General features: G+C 47.9%; 2 protein-coding genes across 2 annotated transcripts; both read left to right on the top strand.

The window, feature by feature from the left end:
• Positions 1-1,039: 1,039 nt before the first annotated feature.
• Positions 1,040-2,959, top strand: LOC118488320. Its single transcript, XM_035985700.1, has one exon. It carries the CDS (start codon positions 1,040-1,042, stop codon positions 2,957-2,959), a length of 1,920 nt encoding a protein of 639 aa, XP_035841593.1.
• Positions 2,960-10,662: 7,703 nt separating this feature from the next.
• On the top strand, positions 10,663-11,607 carry LOC110920289. Its single transcript, XM_022164508.1, has one exon. The coding sequence runs from the start codon at positions 10,663-10,665 to the stop codon at positions 11,605-11,607; it is 945 nt and encodes a 314-aa protein (XP_022020200.1).

Here is an 11,607-nt window from a genome sequence, read left to right as displayed (position 1 = left end):
ACCGTTGGGGGTCAGACACGTGTCTGAGCCCCCAAGGACCATCAGAACCCATTAGATTATCTCGTAAAAATATCTCACGTGAAGATTAAGGCTTGGTGGTTATATAAGGGTGCAAAAGGGATGATCAAGCAGGATCCAGGTATCTCATTTACTACCCTCACATTTACTACCCTCACATTTACTACTCTCACACTAAATTCCGACCATCATTCCCACATATTTATTACAAGTATCACATTTATTAGATTCACACCTTAGAGGAAACATCCCGGTGATCATACTCATCGGGGTAAGCTCCTCAATTCTTCCGGCAAGTTTACTTACTCTCACGCCGAAGCTTGGTCACGGATCTCCCCTCCGGGGCCCTCCGTGACGAGGCTAACGGTTTGTTCTTTTGTAGTAGCGAAGATAAAGACTCTTGACGTCAACGAAGATCCATCTAACGTCATCCGGGAGTTGGGTATTCGACATTGGCGCCATCCGTGGGACATCAGCTTGTCCGGTGTTCCCACATCAAACTCCGGCGTTAAGAGTAGCTTATCTCACCGACAACAACATGGCAACCCCACCCAACTCATGTATCACCCAGACGGCACAGAATGATCTGGATAGGGTCACTGTAGAAGACATAACTCATGAAGAAGGCAACGAGAACCAGGTGGAAAACCCAGAAAGAATGGAGCACATCACCCCAGATTTTGTGGCCATGCACAGAGAAAAGCTAACAAAATGTCTTGAAGATTTAAAGAGACAAGAAAAGCTTGACAGCCTCAGGGCTAGGCTTTCTTTTGACACACCCTCCAACCAAGAAGGGACAGACCTTCAAAACAAGAGCAACAGTGGTGACCCACTGGAAACATTCATGACTGCCCTCAGACAAATGTCTTCATAAGAAAGGGAGGATCTCATCACAGGAAAGAAGTCGAAGGAAAAAGGGAAGGAAAAGGATAACCAAAGTGAGGATGGCCTGGATCAACCCTATCTACCACGGGACTTAGCTGACGTCTCAAAGTTCACACGAAGGATTGCAGAAGCACCAATGCCCCCCAAAACAAAGTTACCCCCATATTTTGACCGCTATGACGGGACAAGAGACCCTGAAGATCATCTTCATGCCTTCAGGGGAGCAGGGCAACTTGGGCGATGGTCCATGCCTGTATGGTGCCACATGTTTGTACAAACTCTGACGGAGGGAGCCCAGCTTTGGTTTGACAGCCTCCCTCCGGGGGGAATCGATAGTTATGAAGAGTTAAGCGAGAAGTTCCTCAGGAACTTTGGCCAGCAAATAAAAGTGGTCAAGAATCCAAATGAGATCCTCCACATAAGGCAGAGGGACAGTGAGCGAATAGACCAGTATATGGAGAGGTTCATCAAGGAGAGCATGAACATCAAAGATGTCCCGGAGGTCATGAAGATCAGCAGTTTCATAAACGGGCTAAAGCATGCACAGCTGTGTGAGAAACTGGGGGAGGAGTTCCCCCACTCGTTTGACAACCTTATGGACAGGGTCGGAGCCTTTGTCAGAGGAAAAGACACGGTCAGCAAAGCCAAGGAGACGGACGTCACACCCCGAAGGATCACCCCAGCTGCAAAGCCTCCTGACAAAGGTACACCTTACTCCAGAAAACCCGCTTTTGATAGAATGTTGCACGACAGAGCAAGGCCCTCATATTCCCCGTATAGACCTCGAGGGAGAGGCCCCCCACCTTACTCTGATCATTTCACCCCTCTCACCAAGACCCCAAGTGAGATACTGGCCACTGAGAGGGTAAAGAACTCCTTCCCGAAGCCACCACCCATAAAGCCTGGGCCAAAGGCACAGCCTAACGAGTATTGTGACTTTTACAAAGGTTTTGGGCATAAAACCGATGACTGTATGTATTTAAAGAGAGGAATAGAGGCTGCGGTGAAGACGGGAAGGCTGGCCCACTTGGTTAAGGAAATTAAGGGGGGGGGGGGAGGGGACCGCAAGGGAAGAGATGTAAGGGAGCCTGGGAGGGCAGATGTTGATGTGATTAGAAGAAGGAATGAATTCGATACCACCCGGAGTGTAAAAGCCAGGATCCTGGGCTCCCCAGACTGCATGAAAGCTCCCATCCTCATGCCACACTTGGAGGAAAATGAAGTGCAACGACTTCCCCTTAACATCTCAGCCATAATAGCTGGCCACAAAGTGTCTCGAATACACGTAGACGGAGGGTCCGGTGTCGAAGTAATATACGAGCATTGTTTTGTCAGATTTGACAGAGATGTAAGAGATCGGCTCGAAGAAGATTCCATCCCCTTAGTGGGATTCAACAACAGTGTATCACACCCTCTGGGAAAAATCAGGCTTCCATTCACAGTTGGGGTAGGGGATCGAGTTCGAACGATAAACCTGACTTTCACAGTGGTCAGGGCACCCTCAAAGTATAATGCAATCTTAGGGAGACCCGGAATCGGGGACCTACAAGCACAGGCATCCACCCCTCACGGAGCTTTAGTGTTTCAAACACCGAAGGGTTTAGCCTGGGTAAAGTTTGCTTATGAAGTGATTTCCTCCGTATCCGAAGGAGAAGCATCCGAGAAGCCCCGGAAAGATGGAGTAGAGGAGTGGGTCCTTTGCGATAGGTTCCTAGAACAAACGATCAAACTAGGAAATCACTTAAGTGACAAATGCAAGAGTGCCCTGAAGGAACTGCTTCTCCTCAACATAGATGTGTTTGCATTCCAACACGGAGACATGACAGGAATCCCCCGGAGCCTAACCGAACACCGGCTCAACACCTACACATGGGCGAAACCGGTAAGACAGAAAAAGCGAAGCATGGGGCCCAACAAAAGAAGAGCTGCTTGTGAGGAAACCAGAAAACTGCTCAGGGCAGGGATAGTCAGAGAAGTAAGGTATCCGTCCTGGATCGCCAATCCGGTCATGGTTCAAAAGAAAGACGGGGGATGGAGGATGTGCATCGACTTCTAGGATTTAAACAAAGCATGTCCTAAGAACTGTTACCCCCTCCTAGAAATAGACGTCCAGGTAGACTCTTTGTCTCAATACCCCCTAAAATGCTTCCTGGATGCCTACAAGGGATACCATCAGATCCAGATGTCAATAGAGGACGAAGAGAAAACCGCCTTCATGACAGACGTGGGGACATTCTGCTATACCAAGATGCCCTTCGGTCTTAAAAATGCTGGGGCCACATATCAGAGATTCATGAACACCCTGTTCAGGGAACAACGGGGAACGAACTTGGAAGTATACGTTGATGACATTGTTATCAAAAGCTTGACAGAGATGGCCATGATAGATGACATAGCTGAGACTCTTAACACTATACAAGACGTGAATATGAAGTTAAACCCCGGAAAGTGCTGTTTTGGGGTGGAGGAAGGGAGTTTCTTGGGGTTAGTGGTCACTAAAGGAGGAATCAAAGCTAACCTGGAGAAAACTCAAGCTGTGGCTGAGATGCGATCCCCCAGGTCCCTAAAAGACATTCAACAACTGAACGGGAGATTAATAGCATTAAACCGTTCTTGTCAAAGGTGGCCGACAGGACCCTCCCCTTCATGAAGGTGTTGAAGGACTGCCTCCAACGAACAAATTCAAATGGACCCCAGAAGCGGAGGCTGCCTTCCAAGAAATGAAAACTTACATCTGCAAGCTCCCAACATTGGCCACCCCAGTGCCCGGGGAACTCCTGCTCCTATACTTGTCCGCCTCGAAAACGACCATAAGTGCAGTTATGATGGTAGAACGGGAAGGGAAGCAGATCCCCATATATTTCATCAGCAGAACGCTTAAAAGCCCCGAGGAACGCTACATGCCCCTGGAGAAGCTGGCATTAGCCCTTGTTTTCGCATCCCGGAGACTCAGGAGGTACTTCCAAGGGCATAAGATTGTCCTGATGACTGATCAACCTCTCCAAAAGGTACTCAGGAGGCCGGAGCTGTCAGGACGGTTGGCTAAATGGGCTATGGAGCTGGGGGAACACTCTCTGGAATTTAAACCCAGGACGGCCATGAAGGGGCAGATACTGGCCGACTTTTTAGCAGAGGTCCCTGAGGATGAAGAGAGGGAACTTTTAATATGGGAAGCCTTGGAGAAAGAAGAAAAAGAAAAGGAGGACGAGGCTGTGTGGAAGTTACTCACCGACGGGGCCTCTTGTGAAGAAGGGAGCGGGGCAGGCATCACACTGATAAGCCCCGAAGGGATTGAGCTGACATACGCAATAAGACTGGACTTCGAGAACACCAACAACACTGCAGAGTATGAGGCCCTCTTGGCAGGAATGATGCTGGCACAAAAAATGAAAGCAAGGCATGTGGAGGCTAGCACTGATTCACAACTGGTAGTAAAACAGTACCAAGGAGAGTACGAAGCCAAAGACAACATCATGGCTCAGTACGTGGCGAAAGTAAAGGAAACAGCCAAGGCATTCAAAACTTTCAAATTAGAATACATCCCCCGAGGAAGGAACAGAAAATCTGATGCCCTCAGTAAATTGGCCTCGGTGGCGTTCGACCACCTGGCAAGAGAAGTCAAAGTGGAAGTCCTGACCTCCCCTTCCCTCAACACGAAGGAGGTAACCGCAATAGAGAATGCACAGGAAACATGGATGACACCGGTAATAAAGTTCCTCAGGGACGGAACATTGCCCGAGGGAGACTGGGCAGCCAGAAAGGTAAGGGTCAAGGCCCTGCAGTATGAGTTGATTGATGGGGAGTTGTACCGAAGGTCATACCTAGGTCCATCCCTGAAATGTGTTGATATGGAGGAAGCTGAGTATGTGATCAAGGAAATGCATGAGGGGATTTGTGGAATGCATTCGGGGCCAAGGACGATAGTAACAAAGGCGATGAACGCGGGGTTCTATTGGCCACGAATGTATGAAACGGCATCTGAGGAGATTAAGAGATGTGATAATTGCCAGGTACATGCACCAATGACCCACCGACACAAACACCCCATGATACCAGTCTCAACGTCATGGCCCTTCCAAAAGTGGGCCATCGACATAATCGGGCCATTCCCGGAAGGTCCAGGAGGGGTCAAGTATGTGGTAGTGGCCATCGATTATTTCACCAAGTGGATCGAGGCGAAGCCCTTGGCAAAAATAACTGGGGAACAGATGAGGCGGTTTGTGTTAGACAACATCATATGCAGATACGGGGTCTCAAAAGAGCTGGTGAGTGATAATGGCGTCCAATTTACTGGAAGACCTTTTAAGCCATGGTGTGAGCAGATGCACATTCAACAAGTGTTCACCTCCGTCACCCACGCCCAAAGTAATGGATTGGTAGAGAGAACTAACCAAAGTGTCATCAAGGGAATGAAGGGAAGACTCGGGAGAAAACAAAAAGGATGGTTGGAAGAACTGCCATTCGTGTTATGGGCATACAGGACCACTCCTAAAGGCTGCAATGGAGAGACTCCTTTCAGCCTAACCTACGGGACAAAAGTTGTCATCCCAGCTGAGATAGGATCCCCAACTGCCCGAATGAGGCTCCGGGAGGAGGAAAATGAGCAAGACCTCAGGATGAACTTGAATCTCTTGGAAGAAAGAAGAGAAATAGCAGCAGTCAGGGAGGCCAAATATAAGAGGCAGCTGGAAAGCTATTACAACGCCAGGATGAAAAAGCTTAACCTCGTCCCCGGGGACCTAGTCCTAAGAGCAAATGAAGCCAGCCTGCAGGAAAGCACCGGAAAGCTAGGCCCCAACTGGGAGGGGCCTTACCGAGTCGTATGGGCAAACGGCAAAAGGAGTTGCAAATTGGAAACACTCGAAGGCAAGGGGGTCCCCAGGACCTGGAATCTCATGCAGCTTAGGAAATATTATATGTGAGGGCTCTGCCCCCAGGGAAAATGGCCAAGAGCCACTTTTGTAACATTTAACTACTAATCTGGGGTTTCCCCAAGGACAGATCTTTTGTAACAATTTACGCTGCGAAGTATAATCCCAAAGAAGTGAATGAAAAACGGACAGTCAACGTGTCCTCTTTTGACAAAATAACGGGTATTATACCTAGGCAGACGTGCCTAGAAACACCATGAAACCTACTTAACAGGCAAACACACGTGTATAAGGCATCTCAAGCATGCCAAAAGCCCGACCGTGGGGCAAATAAGGGTCTAGCTAACCCAAGGAAAACGGACAAAAAAAAAAAGCAAATCGAAAACATAATCTTACATTATAAACTTGTCCAGTGATTGGCCTCGAACAGACAATCCATGTTTACTAAACAAACAACAGACACAATGTATCCTTGTAAGCTAAACTACAAAAGGAAATCATGCTTTATTCATTTACAAAACAAATGTACAAAGAAAAGCCTCAAAAAACTTTGGCCAAAATACAAAACAACGAAGCACAACAAGTTCAACCAAAAAAAACCAAAGCTCAACTTCTTGTAAAATGATCCAAAGGTCCCCAGGAAAAACATCGTCTTGATCCTAAGCAAAAGCCCCTGCAAAAGCAATAAACACAACAAAAAGCATGCAAACAACAGGGCAACAACACAAGAAGCATAAACTACATGATTAGCCACCAGGGAGGGCCCCCACACAAAGGCCCCCAAACACCAAAAGTTTAAAAGTATCCTAAGGCAAGTAGTTAAGTTACAACCATATCGAAGAAAAATAAATGTTCAGAAATCATTCGGGGGCACCCCCAGATAAGGATGGCGGAGAGGAAGGACCAGCAGAGGAAAACAGGGCTTTTAACTCGTCAATCGATATTAAGGGATGCTCCAGGATCTTCTTCAGGATGGCAGGGGTCTTGCTTCCAAACTCCTCATCCAACTTGGACAACTTCTTCTTAGCTTTGGAGTTGTACAGCGGAGTCTCTTTCCTGCCTAGACCCTGAGCAGAGTAAGCATAACCATCCTTCAGACCGGCCTGGTAGCCAACATCCCGGTAAGCCCTGTATATCTCCTCTAAACCACTCTTAAAATCCTCTGACTGAGCAACAGCAGCAAGGAAAGCTCCGAACCTTCAGTGATTAGCCAATGCTTCTCCTTTGCTAACCGCTGATTGTCATCAGAGGTTACCCCGTAGTCCACATACATGGTGTTAAGTTGCTCCTGGGAAACAGAGCCAACCTCCTTCAGATACTTCAACTCAGCAGCCAATTCTTCTTTCTCTCCCACCAGCACCGCCATATCCTGTTCCCAGGCCCGCTCCCTCTTCTCCAGCATGGTTCCAGCCCCCTGAACAATAAGATCAGTGTACAATCATAATAAAAAAAGAAGGGGGGGAGGAGGAAGGATTGTACACCTTCTCCTCCTGCTACTTCCTCTCAGCTTCAACCACCCGGCACCTAAGTCCGGCAGCAACAGATTGGGAAGCCTTAAGCTCAGCCTTGAGCCCTTCATTTGCCCTCCTCAGATCATCAATCCTCTGCAACATACCAGCACCCCTAAAGAAGCTCTCACAAAGGGACATGTTGTATTGATCCTCGAAAAGGTCGTCTCTCAGAGCCGAATTCACGAATTTATGTGAAGGAGGAACAACATGGTTCAAGAAGTCCCTAGCAGCTTCAGGAGTCCCTATCACCGAGGAACTAGTCACCTTCCATTTGGGGACATAGGTAAGTGGGATAGCATCGACAAACAGATGAGCAAGAGGGGACCGATGAACAGGACCCTCAAGAAGAGTGGGTTTACTAGTCCCAGTAGCATGAGTAGGCGAAAGCTCAAAAGCTGAGGAAAAACGGGCTATGTCCACCTCAGAGGCCTTATCCCGAACACGGGAAGAAGAGGGACCAGTAGGAATCTCTATGGGATCCTGAGAACTCCCCTGCAAAGTAAGAAAAAGGATATCAAAGACGAGATAAGGAAAAAAATGGAACGAAAGGAAGAAAAAACCCACCAGCAAAGGTGCACTCACAAGACTTGAAGACCTCAGGTGTTTAGACAAAGAGCCTTTAACCCCAGCAGGAGGAAGATCAGAGATAGCCTTCGACGAAGGTGGAAGCTTCTGACCACTGGCATTTCGAAGTCTTTGTCGGATGTTACGAGGAGCAGGGGCTGGCTGAGGACTTGCAGATTTTCTCTTACGAACCAAGCGAATTTCCAGATTTTCATCATCACTTCGATTAGAATGTTGAACAGGGGGAAGGTCGGGGGAACTTTCCTCCTCATTAGAAGGATTTCCCTCATCGCCACCCACGGCGGTAGAACCCCCAGCCTGGGCAGATCCCCCGGCAACTGACACTACCCCACTCCGGCTCAGACCCGGAACAACTTCACCATCAATCACAAACTGCACATCCTTGGAATCTCCCTGAAGTAACCTCCACAAAGTCAACTCTTCAAAAGAAAGGCACTAAAGATGACTACGCAGATACAAAGAGAGAAAAACAAACGAATGCAGATCTGAGACGGAAATATACCTTTTTTACTAAAGAAAGCCTTGGGTCGAACAGGATAGGAGGGGCTCAACCCCTCCATGGCCAAAATACCTTCGGAAAAAGTGAAAGCCCTGGTAGGATGCTCATGCATACGTTTCCACTGAACGGTCTCATTCGCCGATAAGGTAGGAACAGCATCTTCGATAGAGGTATCAACATCCCTAGGCAAAGGGGATTCTGATATCATAGCAGCAGAGACGAAAATGAACTTGCTTTTCCAATCCTTCGGATAAGTGGAAGTCGGCCTGAAGGAATAACAAGGTTTTGACACATTGTTCTGTCTCTTGGCAAAGGTAAACCAGTCTCCGTCAGAGATCAACTTGTAAAACATGCAGAATAAAGGAATGGAAGGTTCACCGGAAATAGCTGCACAGGACAGTTTGAAATGAACCACTCTCATCCACCCCAAGGGATGTAACTGGGAAAAGTGTACCCCAAAATGACGAAGCAAATCGATTTTAAAAGAAGAAAGAGGATATCGAACCCCGCAAGAAGAAAAAGCCAATATATAAAGGGGGATCACATCCGGCGTGAACACCGCCGGATCGTTAGGACCCGGCAAAGACGGAGAAAACTGTTCAGAGATGTTGTACGTTTCAACAAAGGATTTCAGATCCTTTGCTGTTAAAACTGACCTTATCGTCGAACGGCCGGAGCGACTCATAACTAAAGGAAGAATGATGATCGAGGGGAATTGTTACGGAGAAGAAAGGAAACCAGAAAGTTTGAATAAGAAAATCTGAAAGGGTACAGGGTATTTAAAGGGGGATAACTGACATGCAGGTAACCGTCCCATCACCAGACTCATCAAAATTCAAAAAAAAAAAAGGGCACGTGCCGCTGAGGGGTTAACTCCCACTATAGGTATCCGGCGGTATAATGGCTAGTGGGGACGGTTAATTATAACTGACCAGGAGTGGTCCCACGAGAAGGAAAAACACCTCTGAACGGTTATGATTCAGCCCCGGATCATGAGCCTCGGGTCTCAGAACCAGGGACTAAAGATGACTTGACAACGGGCCAATGGGAAGCCCCATTTGCCCGCTTTGGGCTATCATCACGCAAGCCCAACAGGAAAAGTCCAACAATAGTCTGCCTTGCCCACTAAGGTTACCGTTATGAGCGGGAAAAAGGACCAGAAAAGACAGGCAACATTTAATGCTCGATTAACAGAGGATCTTTTGTTGGAACTGTACCCCTTCGCCGTAAACATTAAATGAGACTATGATCTCACCGTTGGGGGTCAGACACGTGTCTGAGCCCCCCAAGGACCATCAGAACCCATTAGATTATCTCGTAAAAATATCTCACGTGAAGATTAAGGCTTGGTGGTTATATAAGGGTGCAAAAGGGATGATCAAGCAGGATCCAGGTATCTCATTTACTACCCTCACATTTACTACCCTCACATTTACTACTCTCACACTAAATTCCGACCATCATTCCCACATATTTATTACAAGTATCACATTTATTAGATTCACACCTTAGAGGAAACATCCCGGTGATCATACTCATCGGGGTAAGCTCCTCAATTCTTCCGGCAAGTTTACTTACTCTCACGCCGAAGCTTGGTCACGGATCTCCCCTCCGGGGCCCTCCGTGACGAGGCTAACGGTTTGTTCTTTTGTAGTAGCGAAGATAAAGACTCTTGACGTCAACGAAGATCCATCTAACGTCATCCGGGAGTTGGGTATTCGACATTGGCGCCATCCGTGGGACATCAGCTTGTCCGGTGTTCCCACATCAAACTCCGGCGTTAAGAGTAGCTTATCTCACCGACAACAACATGGCAACCCCACCCAACTCATGTATCACCCAGACGGCACAGAATGATCTGGATAGGGTCACTGTAGAAGACATAACTCATGAAGAAGGCAACGAGAACCAGGTGGAAAACCCAGAAAGAATGGAGCACATCACCCCAGATTTTGTGGCCATGCACAGAGAAAAGCTAACAAAATGTCTTGAAGATTTAAAGAGACAAGAAAAGCTTGACAGCCTCAGGGCTAGGCTTTCTTTTGACACACCCTCCAACCAAGAAGGGACAGACCTTCAAAACAAGAGCAACAGTGGTGACCCACTGGAAACATTCATGACTGCCCTCAGACAAATGTCTTCATAAGAAAGGGAGGATCTCATCACAGGAAAGAAGTCGAAGGAAAAAGGGAAGGAAAAGGATAACCAAAGTGAGGATGGCCTGGATCAACCCTATCTACCACGGGACTTAGCTGACGTCTCAAAGTTCACACGAAGGATTGCAGAAGCACCAATGCCCCCCAAAACAAAGTTACCCCCATATTTTGACCGCTATGACGGGACAAGAGACCCTGAAGATCATCTTCATGCCTTCAGGGGAGCAGGGCAACTTGGGCGATGGTCCATGCCTGTATGGTGCCACATGTTTGTACAAACTCTGACGGAGGGAGCCCAGCTTTGGTTTGACAGCCTCCCTCCGGGGGGAATCGATAGTTATGAAGAGTTAAGCGAGAAGTTCCTCAGGAACTTTGGCCAGCAAATAAAAGTGGTCAAGAATCCAAATGAGATCCTCCACATAAGGCAGAGGGACAGTGAGCGAATAGACCAGTATATGGAGAGGTTCATCAAGGAGAGCATGAACATCAAAGATGTCCCGGAGGTCATGAAGATCAGCAGTTTCATAAACGGGCTAAAGCATGCACAGCTGTGTGAGAAACTGGGGGAGGAGTTCCCCCACTCGTTTGACAACCTTATGGACAGGGTCGGAGCCTTTGTCAGAGGAAAAGACACGGTCAGCAAAGCCAAGGAGACGGACGTCACACCCCGAAGGATCACCCCAGCTGCAAAGCCTCCTGACAAAGGTACACCTTACTCCAGAAAACCCGCTTTTGATAGAATGTTGCACGACAGAGCAAGGCCCTCATATTCCCCGTATAGACCTCGAGGGAGAGGCCCCCCACCTTACTCTGATCATTTCACCCCTCTCACCAAGACCCCAAGTGAGATACTGGCCACTGAGAGGGTAAAGAACTCCTTCCCGAAGCCACCACCCATAAAGCCTGGGCCAAAGGCACAGCCTAACGAGTATTGTGACTTTTACAAAGGTTTTGGGCATAAAACCGATGACTGTATGTATTTAAAGAGAGGAATAGAGGCTGCGGTGAAGACGGGAAGGCTGGCCCACTTGGTTAAGGAAATTAAGGGGGGGGGGGAGGGGACCGCAAGGGAAGAGATGTAA

The sequence above is a fragment of the Helianthus annuus genome, chromosome 16 (genome assembly GCF_002127325.2).
Source record: "Helianthus annuus cultivar XRQ/B chromosome 16, HanXRQr2.0-SUNRISE, whole genome shotgun sequence".
NCBI lineage: Eukaryota > Viridiplantae > Streptophyta > Magnoliopsida > Asterales > Asteraceae > Helianthus > Helianthus annuus.
This window is presented reverse-complemented; position numbering and strand designations above follow the sequence as displayed.

Bases quoted from the DNA above. Each gene is read 5' to 3' on its own strand.
- LOC118488320 (XM_035985700.1), top strand. From the start codon at position 1,040: ATGCCCCCCAAAACAAAGTTACCCCCATATTTTGACCGCTATGACGGG.
- LOC110920289 (XM_022164508.1), top strand. From the start codon at position 10,663: ATGCCCCCCAAAACAAAGTTACCCCCATATTTTGACCGCTATGACGGG.